The sequence below is a fragment of the Mesoplodon mirus genome (genome assembly GCF_964341445.2).
Source record: "Mesoplodon mirus genome assembly, chromosome: 12".
NCBI lineage: Eukaryota > Metazoa > Chordata > Mammalia > Artiodactyla > Ziphiidae > Mesoplodon > Mesoplodon mirus.
In genome coordinates, this window is record NC_138988.1 from 3,999,068 (window position 1) to 4,015,016 (window position 15,949).

Below are 15,949 nucleotides of genomic sequence, written 5' to 3' on the forward strand. Positions count from 1 at the left end.
TCCTTGCCAGCCTTGTCTTCGTTACCGTCGGAGGTGGAACGCAGCCTCTGCTAGCTGTGCAGATATGTTTCCCTAAAGTTCAGGGACCGGCATGGTCCCCCCAGAATATTAGAGAGTGTGATTTGTTCCCCAGGGTCCGAGATGCCCAGCGTCCCCACCAGGAACTAAACAGTTGTTAATACACCCGTAGGCTGCGCTGCCTGGGAGCTGTAAGGTCTAACAGAATGTAAACAGCATTAAGTTAGTTGCTTCTAGGAAGAAAACCTGTTCTGAGTATTTTTGTGCCAGCACTTTGTATGCACTACCTCATCGAATCTTCCTGACTGCTTTAGGAGGCAGGTGCTAGTAATATCCCCATTTTATAGGTGATGCCATTGAGGCTCAGAAAATGAAGTGGCTTTCTCCAGCTTACATACTGAGTTCTTAGTGGTAGAACTGGGCTCACTCCATCTGTTTGACTCCAAAGCTGTTGTCTTTTCCGTTATATCAGAGCAAATTGCCTAACCTTTGGTTTAATCTTGGATTTACTGCAGAATGTTAGGATGCAAGCAGGGTGAAGGAAAAGATGGAAGTAGCCCAATATTTGAGCTCCTTTCCCCCGTCTAATACTGAAAATTCGTACTAGTTATTATGTTAGAGGATTAGGAATCAAAAAGCTGTAAAATTAAAGTTATCCTTTCCTGACGGGTTAAAATTAGCAATACTCATAATGTGAATGCCATCTGGGAATTGACACTTTTCTGAGCATCTTCTTTTTTTCTTTTTTTTTTTTTTTTGTTGCGGTATGTGGGCCTCTCACTGTTGTGGCCTCTCCCGTTGCGGAGCACAGGCTCCGGACACGCAGGCTCAGCGGCCATGGCTCACAGGCCCAGCTGCTCCGCGGCATGTGGGATCTTCCCGGGCCGGGGCACGAACCCGCATCCCTTGCATCGGCAGCATCGGCAGGCGGACTCTCAACCACTGCGCCGCCAGGGAAGCCCTGAGCATCTTCATTTTAAAGTTCAAAAGTTTAACAGGAAAATGTCTGGCTAGAAAATTGATGTAGTTAAGAAGTCTTAGAGGGACTTTCCTGGCAGTCCAGTGGTTAAGACTTCGCCTTCCAATGCAGGGGATGCGGGTTCGATCCCTGATTGGGAAGCTAAGATCCCACATGCCTCTGGGCCAAAAAACCAAAAGACAAAATAGAAGTAATATTGTAACAAATTCAATAAAGACTTTAAAAATGGTCCACATCAAAAAAAAAAAAAAAAAAAAGAAGGCTTAGAAGAAAAGGCTTAAGTTTTCTTTCCTTAAATGTACAAGTCTTTTTTTTTTAGTGATACCTGTAACTTTATTTATTTATTCATATTTTTGGGCTGCGTCAGGTCTTAGTTGCGGCATGCGGGATCTTTCGTTGTGGCGCTTGGCTTCTCTCTAGTTGTGGTGTGCGGGTTTTCACTCTCTAGTTGTGGAGCGTGGGCTCTGTAGTCTGCAGCATGTGGGCTTAGTTGCCCCGTGGCATGTGGGAATCTTAGTTCCCCGACTAGGGATCAAACCGACATCCCCTGCATCGGAAGGCAGATTCTTTACAACTGGACCACCAGGGAAGTCCCAAGGCTTAAGTTTTAAATTTGTTTTTTAAAATTTAGAGTATTAGGCCCTAGAATGAACCTGCCCTTGGCATTATTAAAAACCCTGCCAAGCCTATTTTTAAACTGCTTTCTTCCAAAATAGAAATCATTGAGCTCAGTCATTTTGATTTCCCTTAAAAGTTAGTTTGTGATGCTGGGCTTTATAAGTATCTGCTTTATAAATGTAATGTACAGTGTATAAGCAGCTGTACTTGGATCCTTAAAAAGGAAACTGTCATTACATCCTTCTTTGGAGTAGATAGTGGTGACTGACCCAACTCCCCTGTTCCCTTTGCTCTGGCTTTCCTGTTCTTGAACCCTGTTGTTCGGCTAAACTTGCAGTTTCCAAAACATGCTGAAACAAAATTCACTCAGTCCATTTTATTTCTAGTTGTTGAAATCTTGCCTGTCCTTTAAGCATCATTTCAAAGCCATCTCTGATAACTCTAGCCAGAAGGAAATACTGCTTTATCTGAACTTTTTGCTACTTAATTCCACTCTTCACGGCATTTATTACAACTGACTGGTATTGTAAGTTACATTTCTTAGGAGATTGTAGGCTCTTTGAGGCAGGAGTATGTCTAATTTATGTTGGTATCCTGCTCTTCAATGTTAAGTGCCAGACATACACTGGTGCTCAGATTGTTGATGAACAAAGACGTTTTCCTATAGAAATAATAAATTGTTGTGATGTTTAAGTGAAATTACTACAAGAAAAAGCCAAGAACAGTGCCAGTCAGACAGAAGGTGCCTAATAATGTTAGTTGAATCTGAATCTAAAAGATGCAGATTTGGGCTTCCCTGGTGGCGCAGTGGTTGAGAGTCCGCCTGCCAATGCAGGGGACATGGGTTCGTGCCCCGGTCCGGGAAGATCCCACATGCTGTGGGTCTGGGAAGATCCCACATCCCGCGGAGTGGCTAGGCCCGTGAGCCATGGCCGCTGAGCCTGTGCGTCCGTAGCCTGTGATCCGCAACGGGAGAGGCCACAACAGTGAGAGGCCCACGTACCACAAAAAAACAAAACAAAAAACAAACAAAAAAAAGATGCAGATTTCATTTACCTTGCTTTATCACTCTCCCCTTGCCCAGAGGAAAGCCTTGAAGTGTTGAAAGTTAAATACATTTACAACAGAGCTGGAATGAAATATGACTTGGTTTTATTTTGTACTAGATTCTACATTTAAACATTTATTTTTATATCCATTTTTGTCCATTTATAGGAGCTTGTAATCTTGTTTTGAGAATTATAAAAACTTAGAAATCCAGTCACTCATTAGAATTAATTGTTTTTGTTTGCTTATTGGTTTTATTTTAGTTGGTAGACCTTAAGGCTGAACTCTTCCGAAAACAAGAAGAATTCAAACAAGAAAAACTTCTAAAAGATGCTGGAGTTTTGGGGAAACCAAAACCAACTACTAAGGTAAAAATAAGATCTAATTATCTCCATCATTTCAAAACATAGGGAAATTACACTGTACTTAGGTTTTTTGAAAGTGTTCATGGTGTCTGCTACATAAAAATTTCTGTCTTGTATTTGAACATCTGCATGAAATGTTTTAAATATTAACATAGAAATTGTAAGATTTAAAAGCGCATTATAATGATCTAATTCTTTAGCACTTCTTTTGGAATAGTACATGCTGTTAGTATGTGTTTATTTACATTCCCATGGAAGATTATCTAGTTTTACAGGTGTTATAAATCCAAACAGAGATAAACAATTAGATAATATAGAAATATAGCAGAAATATAGCTGGGTCTTTAAGAGTTGTGAATGTTTTTACAATTTTATAGCTAATGGTATCTGTTACTTGTATTACTAAATCTCTGTTATATATGTTTTCATTAGTCTTGAATTCGGTTGTAATCATTCAGGAGATAAAAGAGAAGTAACTGCAATTGTATAAAGAAATTTTTTTAATTTAATCAGGGCTTTTTTTTCCAGCTCCAGCTTTGCTATGTACAGTGTATTTGCACGACATAGGTTGGCTGTCAGAAGTCTAGTTATTTCCACTGATTCATAAGATCTAATTATCTTTTTTTTCCTTCTGATGTACAAGACAAGTAGAGAGTTTGCAATCGTTTGGTGATTCTGTCTTGTCTTTTTAAATTATTCTCCAGAAACCAAGTATCTGGAGCAGACAAAACACAGGAGTTTCTAATCGAGCTGAGAAGGATGCTGAACAGAAGATTGAGGAACAGAAGACTTTGGACAAAGCGAGGTAAAGTTTTGCTCTGATAAACGTAGCTGCCGTTGTGGCTACCCAGGCAAAGGAATGAAAGTTCAACTTTTACTCTTTTTGATTTACAGTTTTAATTTTTATCATCCTTCTAGCCAAATACTCTATTACTCTGAAAATAATATAATTTGCAGACATATTTATAGTCTTATAAGAAGATAAGAGAAAGCCTCAGTTTAAAAGATGAAACAGTCCCACTTTGAGCCCCTGTTAGGCAGTGAGCTTATCAACAAGTGTTTAAGAAGTGTCCCCATGGTGGTGTGGTTTGGGGCTACTAGGTGGCATGCTATTAGCATTTAGAAACTGAATTTCCCCCTCAACTTTTTAATATGAAAGACTTCAAACCTACCGAATATTTGAAAGAAGAGTATGGTGAATATTCTAATCCTCCTCACCTAAGTTCACCAATTAACATCTTTTAAAATTTACTTTCTTCTTCCCCCTCCCTCTCTCCAGTGTGTGTAGAGAAACTTTGTTAAACATCATGATACTTTACCTCTAAATATTTCAGCGTATGTCTTTTAAGAATAAGGACATTATCCTGCATAATCACAATATTACTGTCATACCCAAGAAATTTGACACTGACAAAATAGTGCTATTATATGGTCCATATTCAGATTTCACCAGTTATCCTAAATAAAGGTTATGTCCTTTATTGTTTTTTAAAACATTTAATCCAAGAGTCAATCAAAGAGTACACATTGCATTTAATTTTCATATCTCTTTAGTCTCTCTTAATCTAGAACACTTCCCTTGCCTTTTTGTTGTCTGTTATGCCATTAATGTTTTTTAAAGAGTCCAGCCCAGTTGTTTCTACAGTGTCCCACAATCTGATTAGAGTCACACTAACTGTTGTTGGTAAGAATACTATTGAATATATAGGTGATGATATGTCCTCCCATTGAATCACATCGGGAGGTTCATGATGTCAGTTTAAGTCATTATTGGTGATGATAACTTTGATCACTCAGTTAAGGTAGGTCTGCTAGATTTTTCCACGGTAAAGATGCTCTTCCGCATTTGTAATTAATAACAATCTAAGGAGGGAAACTGAGACTGTGAGTATCCTGTTCGCCAGTATGTTTTCATGCGACTGTTTTGTCATCACTGATGAGTCAATTATTACACTGATGATTTCAGAGTTAGAATTTTTCTGATTCTATCATTCCATGTTTATTATTTTTTCATTCTGTTTATTAGCTGGCATTCTTCTGTAAAGAAGAGCTCTTCCCTTATTTGCAGTATCACCCTGGACTCAGAATCCCAAGTTTCAATGTCTGTCATGACTGGCACATGTGCTTTTGGATCCAGTGCATAATGAAAGTTGAAAACAGTGGTTGCTAAGGCTCCTCAACTCTTTTGGGTCTGAGAATAAAGGGCAGAATATTAGCCCATTTGGGGGATTGTTTTTCTTAGTGTTTGGCCTATCCTCAACAGACATGAGACTTGACTTAAAGGTATGTTCATTTTTGAGACATTTTTCTCACTACTGGACATTATTCTTAGAATTTTAATTTTGTTGAAAGATGCTATAATTTTTTTATGCTTTATATATGTATTTTATTAAGATATAATTGAAATATAATGTTATACTAGTTTCAGGTGTACAACATAATAACTTGATATTTGTATATATTGTAAAATGATCACCACAATAAATCTAGTTAACATCTATCACCACACATAGTTAGTTTTTTTTGTCTTGTGATGAGAACTTTTGAGATCTACTCTTCTAACAGACTTCAAATATGCAATACAGTCATTATACTGTACGTTACATCCCCATGACTTACTTATTTTGTAACTGGAAGTTTGTACATTTTGACCCCCTTCACCCATTTCACCCATTTTCTCCCCACCCCCTGCCACCTCTGGTGACCACCATTCTGTTCTCTGTATCTATGAACTTGTTAGTTTTTTTGTTTGTTTGGGTTTTTTTTTTAATTTCACGTATAAATGAAATCATATGGTATTTGTCTTCTTTGTCTGACTTATGTCACTTAGCATAATGCCCTCAAGGTCCATCCATAACATTGCAAATAGCAAGATTTCATTGTTTTTTATGGCTGAATAGTATTCCATTGTGTATGTATGTCACCTTTTCTTTATCCGTTCATACATCAGTGGACACTTAGATTGTATCCTTATCTTGGCTATTGTAAATAATGCTATAATGAACATGGGGGTGCATGTATCTTTTGAATTAGTGTTTTCGTTTACTTCAGATAAATACCCAGAGGTGGAATTGCTGGATCATATGGTAGTTCTTTTTTCTTTTTTGGCCACGCTGTGCGGCATGCAGGATCTTAGTTCCCCAACCATAGATGGAACCCCTTCCCTCTGCATTGGAAGTGCAGAGTCTTAATCACTGAACTGCCAGAGAAGTCCCCATATGGTAGTTCTATTTTTATTTTGTGAGGAATCTCCATACTCTTTTTCCATAGTGGCTATACCAGTTTACATTCCCACCAACAGTGCATGAAAGTTTCCTTTTCTACACATCCTCACCAACCAACACTTGTTATTTCTTGTCTTTTTGATAGTAGCCATTCTAACAGGTATGAGGTGATATCTCATTGTGGTTTTGATTTCCCTCATGATTAGTGATGCTGAGCACCTTTTCATGTACCTGTTGGCCATCTGCATGTCTTTGAAAAAATATCTATTCAGGTCCATTTTTTAAATTGGATTGTTCTTTTGCTGTTGAGTTGTAAGTTCTTTGTTTATTTTGGCTATTAAGCCTTTGTCAGATAAATGATTTGTAAATATTTCCTCCCATCCAATAGGTTGCTTTTTCATTTTGTTGATGATTTCCTTTGTTCTGCAGAAGCTTTTTAGTTTGATATAGTTCCTCTTCTTTATTTTTGCTTTTGTTGCCTTTGCTTTTCATGTCGAATCCAAAAAAAATCAGTGCCACAGCGGATGTCAGGGAACTTGTTGCCTATGTTTTCTTCTAGGAGTTTTATGGTTTCAGGTCTTACATTCAAGTTTTTATTCCATTTTGAGTTAGTTTTTGTGTACGATAGTGGTCTAGTTTCATTCTTTTGCATGTGGCTGTACAGTTTTCCCAACACCATTTATTGAAGAGACTGTCCTTTTCCCATTGCATATTCTTGGCTTGTTTGTTATAAATTAAATGACCGTATGTGTGTGGGTTTGTTTCTGGGCTCTCTTTCCATTCCATTGATCTATGTGTCTGTTTTTATGCCATTACTATACTGTTTTGATTACTGTGGCTTTGTAATATAGTTTGTAATCGGGGAGCATGATGCCTCCAGCTTTGTTCTTCTTTTCCAGAATTGCTTTGGCTCTTTGGGGATCTTTTGTGGTTCCATACAAATTTTAGGGTTGTTCATTCTATTTCTGTGAAAAATGCCATTGGAGTTTTAACAGGGATTGCTTTGATTTTGTAGATTGCTTTGGGTAGTATGGACATTTTAACAGTATTCTAATCTGTAAATATCTTTCCACTTATGTGTATCATCTTCAGTTTCTTCATCAGTGCTCTGTAGTTTTCAGTGTATAGGTCTTTTATCTCCTTTGTTAAGTTTATTCCAAAGTATTTTATGATTTTTTTTTTTGGCTGTGCCACATGGCATGCGGGATCTCAATTCCCCAGCCAGGGATCGAACCTGCGCCCCCTGCAGTGGAAGCGTGGAGTCTTAACCACTGGATGGCCAGGGAAGTCTCTTCTGTTCTTTTTTTTTTTTTTTTTTTTTTTTTTTGCTGTACACGGGCCTCTCACTGTTGTGGCCTCTCCCGTTGCGGAGCACAGGCTCCGGACGCACAGGCTTAGCGGCCATGGCTCACGGGCCCAGCCGCTCCGCGGCATATGGGATCCTCCCAGACCGGGGCACGAACCCGTATCCCCTGCATCGGCAGGCGGACTCTCAACCACTGCGCCACCAGGGAGGCCCTCTTCTGTTCTTTTTGATGCAATTGTAAATGGGATTGTTTTCTTATTTTCTCTTTCTGATAGATCATTATTAGTGTATAGAAACGCAACAGAGTTTTGTGTATTGATTTTGGGGGTTTTTTTTGTTTTTTGTTTTTTTTGCGGTACACGGGCCTCTCACTGTTGTGGCCTCTCCCATTGCAGAGCACAGGCTCTGGACACGCAGGACCAGCGGCCATGGCTCACGGGCCCAGCCGCTCCACGGCATGTGGGATCTTCCTGGACCAGGGCATGAATCCGTGTCCCCTGCATGGGCAGGCGGACTCTCAACCACTGTGCCACCAGGGAAGCCCTGTGTATTGATTTTGTATCCTGCAACTTCACTGAGTTCATTTCTTAGTGCTAACAGTTTTTTGGTGGAGTCTTTGGGATTTTTTTTTCTTTTTTTTTATTATTTATTTTTGGCTGCATTGGGTCTTTGTTGCTGCATGCAGGCTTTTCTCTAGTTGCGGTGAGCAGTGGCTACTCTTCGTTGCTGTGGGCGGGCTTCTCATTGCAGTGGTGTTGCTGAGCATGGACTCCAGGCACGCAGGCTCAGTAGTTGTGGTGCCCAGGCTTAGTTGCTCCATGGCATGTGGGATCTTCCGGACCAGGTCTCAAACCCGTGTCTCCTGCATTGGCAGGTGGATTCTTAACCACTGTTCCACCAGGGAAGCCTGGGATTTTCTATATATAATGTTATGTCATCTGCAAATAGTGTTAGTTTTATTTCTTCCTTTTTGATTTGGATGCCTTTTTTTTTTTTCTTGCCTAATTGTTCTGGCTAGAACTTCCAATACTACATTGAGTAAAAATGTTAAGGGTAGGCATCCTTGTCTTGTTTCTGACCTTAGAGTAAAAGCTTCCAACTTTTCACCATTGAGTATTAACTATGGGCATGATCTTTTTTAGTTTCCTCTGTATAACAGAGTATTCCTTGGTACTTTGCTATGATTTTTCTATCCAGTAACTTTTTACATAATACGTTCATTGTGCTCGTGGGGAATCAAGTCTCCCCATGATCTGCAGGACTTCTGCACCTCTCCAGAGCTTACAACAGGCAGAGGTAGTTCCATGAGGATGTAAGGCCTCAGGCAAGTTACTTTTCCATTGAGACTCTTTCCTTATCTGTGAGGTGTGGTGGTTAATACTTAACTCATGAAGCCCTTTAAGAGATTAAAGGAGATACATAGTGTCTGGCACATAGTGGTTTCCAGATAAGTGTCCCATACCCTTGCCCTCTGAGTTCCATCTTCACTACTTGACTGAAGAAATGTTCTTTACAGTCACCAATGACTTCCTCATCTACTTAATCCAGTGGCCATTTCCCTGACATCTTCCTTGATCTCCATTATTTTTTAATTAATTAATTTATTTATTTATGTATATTTTTTGGCTGCATTGGGTCTTCGTTGCTACACACGGGCTTTCTCTAGTTGTGGCGAGCAGGGGCTGCTCTTCGTTGTGGTGTGCGAGCTTCTCATTGCAGTGGTTCTCTTGTTGCAGAGCATGGGCTCTAGAGCGCAGGCTCAGTAGTTGTGGTGCACAGGCTTAGTTACTCCACAGCATGTGGGATCTTCCTGGACCAGGGCTCGAACCCGTGTCCCCTACATTGGCAGGCGGATTCTTAACCACTGCGCCACCAGGGAAGTCCCTCCATTATTCATCTGAAGACTCTTCCTGCCATCTTAAAACTGTCTTCTTTCTGTTACACTGCATCCAAACTTCTTATCCTTTCCCTTGCACTTGTGTCCCCACCTGTCTCTGTTGTGTTTATTTTGTACCACTCTCCTCTTTGTTCAGCACCCTCTACCACGCTGGTGTCTCCTTGAATATGTCAAGTTCATTCCCTCTTCATCTTTCCTCTGGGTGACTTGCTTTCTCCCTGAAGGTTCCTTCCATGGTTGACATCTTGCTATGCAAGCCTTAGGCCAAACGTCCTCTTCAGAGAGGTTTCCCCTGACTACCCTATCTTAGTGTCCTGCCCATTTTCTCGGTCCAGACAGTGTATTTTGTTTTCTAAATTTTTTGAAGTTTTATTTTTACTAAGATGATGAGATTCTGTAACGAGACTGCTTGTTACCTTAAGCTCCATCTGAAAAAGAGCAACTTAACCTCTTAGAAGTTGATATGACTAAGCTGGTCCACAGTGCACTCCATCAATGCATGATAAAGGGCCTCTATTGGGAAAACATGCTTTTATTTCCTTCCCTTCTTCTCACTGTCTGAAATCTTCTTTTTCATTGATTTATTTATTGTCTTTCTCCCTCTCTAGAGTGTGACCCCCATGAGAGCTGGAACTTTGTCTTATGCACCTAAAACAGTGCTTGGCACTTATGTAGTCAGTGCTTGCGAATGAATGTGTAAAATGAAAGAGGAATCTTTCTGACACAGAAGCGAAGAGGCTGTAACTGGTGGCATGCTTTACATGTATTATCTAATTAATCCTCATTACAACCCTAAGAGGCAATGCTATCTTTCCTATTGTGATGTGGGAATTGAGGTGTATGAGAGGTTAAGTCACTTGTTCCAGAGCACACAGCGGTGTGACCAAGGGACTTTATTGCCTTGGGACACCATTATTATTATTATTATTATTATTATTATTATTAATACTATTTTGGCTGTGCTGCATGGTATGTGGGATTTTAGTTTCCCAACCAGGGATTGAACCCATGCCCCCTGTAGTGGAAGCACAGAGCCCTAACCACTGAACCGCTAGGGAATTCCCTTGGGACACCATTAGAAATGAAATTTTCTATTATGGTTAAGTGTGATCCTTCACAAGCAAAAACTCAGATGACTTCTTTGGGGCTCTTTACCATCGTAGGTATTTCTAGAATAAAAGAATTGTCAGCTGTCTTACCCACGAAAGAATAAATGTCTCTAGAATTAACATGAGCAGAGAGACTGCTGTATTGAAATACCAGGGTTGATGTTTGTTTTTTATTAGCTATTCGTCATGAATACATTATTCATGTTCTGTATAAAATAGACATGATCATATTTTTAACAGACTTCCAAGAAGTTGGTCTCTACCTCCCTTAGGCCTGATGAGCCAAGGGAGACCAGGGACCCTTGTGTAAGACAAGGAATTTGTAAAACAAATGGAATTTGGTGATCCATTTGGAAGGTTGCAAACAGAAAATGTTTTTGTTTAGACACCTCTCTTTTTTTGGTATTTAAGTTACATTTAGCACTTAAATTAAATTGGAATCTTAATTCATTCATGTATTCACTCATCAAATACTTACAGAGCATCTGCTATGCACCAGATACTGTTTTAGGCCCTGGGATACAGTCATGAATGAGAGAAACATGGGCTAGGCTTTCACGGAGCTTACGCTTAGTTGGCAGAGCAGACCTGGCTGGGCCTGAGGGTCCCCTCAGGGCGGGGTTTCAGCTCTAGTTGTCAGGCTGGGTCCCTTGGGCAGGTTGCAGCAGTAAGGCTGGGGATGGGGCAGACTTACCAGGAGTTGCAATGATAAGACCATTTCTAATACTTGCTTTTTTTTTTTTTTTTTTTTTACTACTAGGGAGAAACTGGAAGAAAAAGCCAAATTATATGAAAAAATGACTAAAGGAGACTTTATAGGTAAATATGATTATTTATGTATCTTTATTTTCTGTAATTCATACACCTCTGTGGTATTTTATTATTTGTTAAAATAATTGTAAGAATAGGGAGAAATTTAAAAAATAAAATTGATTACTTTCCGTGCCAGCACAGAGACAAGAAAATCAGCAGTAGTTTTTCAGTTGCCCCGTGGGTGCTGGGCCCCATGATAGGTGCTATGAAGGGACAAGCCAGTACGGTATAAGCCGGATTCTCTGCCTCTGCCCTCAAGGGGGCGTATCATCAGTGGAGGAAAATGGCACAGAACAAAACAAATTTAGGAAGCAAGGTCTAAATAGGCCACAATTACAGTTATTGCTATGTTAAAAAAAACCTGGGAGGAATTATGGTTATATCAGGGTACTGGAGTTATGGTTCCTTTTTCCCTGTTTTTCTCTATTTTTAGTTTTTTTCTGTGATGTGCTTATAGTTGCTTTTAAGATAATAATAAAAAGATCCCCCTTTTCTCATACCCGCCCCAGAAAAACAAAACCCAACCTACAGTTCAGCAGCAGTAGAAGAGATTTTATAAGGCAGTGCATATCTTATTGCCTTTAAAAAGCATGTGTGGAAGTCTCTAGGGAGAAGGTGGCTCTGATGGGGGTCTTGAAGGCGTTGGAAAACTGGAGAAAGGGATTCTGCAGGGGGAGAAAGGAGAGAGCAGATCGGAGGGAGGAGAGGGCCAGAGCTGGCAGGGCCGACTAGCAGGGCTGGGTCAGAGGGGCGGGGAGAGGGGGCAGTGGGGCAGCAGGAGAGCAGCGGGGCAGGACCCTGATCACGGGCTGCCCAGACAGCAGAGGCCTGTTCCCTGTGTGGTGGGGAGCCCAGCATGGGCAGTTTGGGTGCTCGCAAAGCTGAGGGCCCTGGGAGAGGTTTTGCCTTCCTAAAGAAGCAGCAGGGTGTCAGTCAGCAGGAGGCCTCACTGTTACATGGTCTTACGACTCAGTTCTGGAAACGTATATCTCTTTCCCATTTGAGTCACATGTTTTTGTGGCTTAAAAAAAAAGTCTTTTTTCGTTTGATTCAAACTTTACTTATATTGTTAATATAGAAATCAAGTCCAAAGGAGTGTGTGGACGTGGAGATTTGGTCCTGTCCACACCGGCAGGCCTACCTCCTGATAGGCATATTGGACCAGCATGTTCGGGCTAGTCAAGTTTTGGAGCCTCAGCTATTCTCCACTGTACAGTGAGGGTAACACCAGCCCCTGGTAGTAGAGAACCTACTATCTGTTCCTTAGAGCTTAAATCTAGCAGAGTGAAACTTCATGAAACATTGTGAATACATCCGTTATCCTGTGTTAAATTAAAATCATGGATTGCTATTTAACTTTCAGTGTATGTGTTAGCTCAAGTAGATCGTGAAGCCTGCAGGCAGATGGCACTTCACACATCTCTGTATGCCCTGCAGATCCTGGCACTGTGCCTTACCTGAAAGTGGTGTTCTTTGGATTGAAAAGAATTCAGATGACTTCTTTGACCTGTGTTATGACCCTTCAAACATTTGCCATACTGTAGCAGTATAATTAGGGTTATGGGATATGGCCCACATGATTAGAGAGGGGTATTACTGATAGCCACAAAGACTTACTGAGAAATACAGTTCTGCTTCTGTATTATGTAATTGGCTATATGAGTCTCTTGAAATCAAATGGTTTTGTTATCTTAAAGTCTTTTGTTATTGACAAGGCAGCAGAAAACATTAGGCTTCTAAAGATTTTTTTATGCGGTATATGTGTCCAGTGGCCTATTTACATCTTCCCTGTCAGTCTCGAGGTGGCTCTGTGTCTTTGTGAGCATTTAGGGGGTGGGTGGAGACATCAACTACTGAATTGTCGGGTAATATAGCTACATAGTGATGAATGTGACTGCTTCATATCAATTCCATGTGTGGTCTTCTTCTTTAATGTCAAGAATCTGAAAATTGATTTTTATGTCCTAGATGAAGAAGTGGAGGATATGTACCTTGTGGATTTCACACAGAAGATCATAGACAAACACAAAGAAATGGAAGAGATTGGCGCCAATAGAGATTATAGAAAGACAGAAAGAGATGATGATGAAGAAACCGTTTCTGAAAAAGATATCCCTCCTCCCCAGGACCCCAGTGAAGAATGGTTGGTAATATTATGCCATTTGGTCATGTTAACATTGTCAGACTTGCGTTTAGTTTTTGAGAGTCATGTTGTTTGGTTGTTATCAAGCCATTTCTCTGTATCCTTAAATATTTATTTATTTACTATTTATTTATTTTCGCCGTGCCGGATCTTAATTGTGGCATGTGGGCTCTTCTTTGAGGCATGCGGGCTCTTTAGTTGTAGCGTGCAGACTTCTTAGTTGCAGCATGTGAACTCTTAGTTGTGGCATGCATGAGGGATTTAGTTCCCTGACCAGGGATTGAACACGGGCCCCCTGCATTGGGAGTGCTGAGTCTTACCCACTGGACCACCAGGGAAGTCCCAGTCTCTCTCTCTTTATTTCTTTTTCTGGCTGCATTGGGTCTTCATTGCTGTGCGTGGGCTTTCTCTAGTTGCAGTGAGCAGGGGCTACTCTTTGTTGTGGTGCGTGGGCTCTAGGCATGCGGGCTTAGTAGTCGCGGCTTGGGAGCTCTAGAGCACAGGCTCAGTAGCTGTGGCACACGGGCTTATTTGCTCTGTGGCATGTGGGATCTTCCCGGACCAGGGCTCAAACCCATGCCCCCTGCATTGGCAGACGGATTCTTAACCATTGTGCCACCAAGGGAGTCCCTTTCTCTCTATTCTTAATCAGTTTTCTTTCTTTAGAGACTCCACTTTAAATAGGATTGGATTTATAGGTATAGAAACAGTAGCTCCAATAAAGAAATAATTACAAATAGACTGAGCTCCTGCCATGTGCCAGGCACTGTGCCAGGCACGGAGGCATTGATATGCCTGTTTCATTGATGTGAAAAAGTTGTTTAGGCAGAAGAATGTTCCTTTGTTACCCACACTACCTTACCCATGTCCTTATTCAGGCATCATGGAGAGTCATCACGTAGATAGTGTCATCTCTGTTTCCAGTGAAAAGAGGCTGGCAGAGCTGATCCAGTGAGCCTTACTCTGGCTGTGACATTTTCTGGCAGTGTGGTCTAGGCATCATGACCTGGATCTGGACAGCAGCAGCTCTGCCTTTCACTTGTGATATGGTTGTGATCAAGTTCCTTCCCTCTCTAAGCTTCAGTTTCCTCATCTGTAGAACAGGGATGGTGATGCCTCGTAGGTGAATGATGGGGAAACTAAACTAGTCTTTTCTTTACAAAGAGACCAGAATGAAAATTCCACTATGATTTTTTGTACCTAAGACATTGTTTAGAAACTTGTTCAGAAGGGCTTGAAATTGCATGGAGATGCACTGATGCTTTGTCCTGGGAGTAACCCTGCCTGTTCCCCTCCTACTGGTGCAGAGCCCACCCCTCCCCCGCTTCAAGGCTCGAATGTCCTCTTTATGGGGGTGTTTGTTAGGAACTGCTTAGGATTGTTGGCAGCACTTGTTGACCTTTTGTCAGCCATTGCCCCTGTGGGCAGGAGTCATTTATGAGTGAGGGAGCAGTCTTCACTGCTTGGGAACACAGAGAACTTGCATCTTCATGCTGTGGAGGGGTCTTCTTACCTACCTTCTAAAACACTTATATTTGGGGTGGGCTAAGTGGCCGCATGCTTGCTATAGCAACCAGAAGAGGAGCCTGTATGATGCCATCCCTTCCGTCATGCTTCTCTTGATCATTTCTAGTCTCAGTGGTTTCTCCCTCATCTGAACTCTGGTAGCACTTAAACATACTTTCTGCTCCTTTGGGTCTTACCTTTTATTTATATTGACACATAACTGGCCTCATTACCAGAAGAAGATTGAGGCAAACTTCTGGTACTTCTTATACCCTGCCTGCTCCTGTTAGGAGTGTTTCATGAGCGTGTGCCCCCTAACTTCCCCCTAGAGCCCTGTGAAGAGGGCATGACTCCGAGCCCTCCTGTGTCCCCCTTGTACCTCGAGTAGTTGTTTCTCTGAGAGCTTGCTCGGTGATTGCTGATTACATGGGGGCAGTTGCTGGCTGCTGTTCTGCCACTTCTTTTTTTTTTTTTTTTTTTTTTTTGTGGTACGTGGGCCTCTCACTGCTGTGGCCTCTGCCACTTCTTTTTGATGGAATCTGAATGTTTTGGAGGCCTTCTCCAGAGACAGAATGGCCTGTGATTGCTTTTCATAACAGAAATCTCATCTCCTTTGAAAGGTTTAATGTCTTTTTTTTCCCCCTCATATTAATGCCTGTATGATTACAATCAATTTGTTACTGATTTGAAGAGTTTGGAGGGCAATAGAAGGTGTCACATGCCACCATATGGTGAAGGAAGATGCACTGCAAGCAGTTCTGACACTTTTTTTGTTTTTAAATTAGGTTCCAGAGTTGTAACTGCTTGTAAAATACTTTAGGTAGTTAAGTTCCAGGTGGTGGAAAATCTTTCCACAAAAATACTGTAAATAACTACTCAGACCATCTGGCTAAATGTTTTTTGTTCTCCATTCATAGAAGAAGA

General features: G+C 41.0%; 1 protein-coding gene across 1 annotated transcript in view; it reads left to right on the forward strand.

Moving 5' to 3' along the window:
- The window catches only part of CCDC174 (coiled-coil domain containing 174), a 29,190-nt gene that overhangs the window by 417 nt on the left and 12,824 nt on the right, over nt 1–15,949 (forward strand). The window contains exons 2-5 of the mRNA XM_082638956.1: nt 2,926–3,030; nt 3,732–3,832; nt 11,324–11,382; nt 13,345–13,519. Coding sequence (XP_082495082.1) covers nt 2,926–3,030; nt 3,732–3,832; nt 11,324–11,382; nt 13,345–13,519 — 440 coding nt within the window. The remainder of the gene's footprint in view (nt 1–2,925; nt 3,031–3,731; nt 3,833–11,323; nt 11,383–13,344; nt 13,520–15,949) is intronic.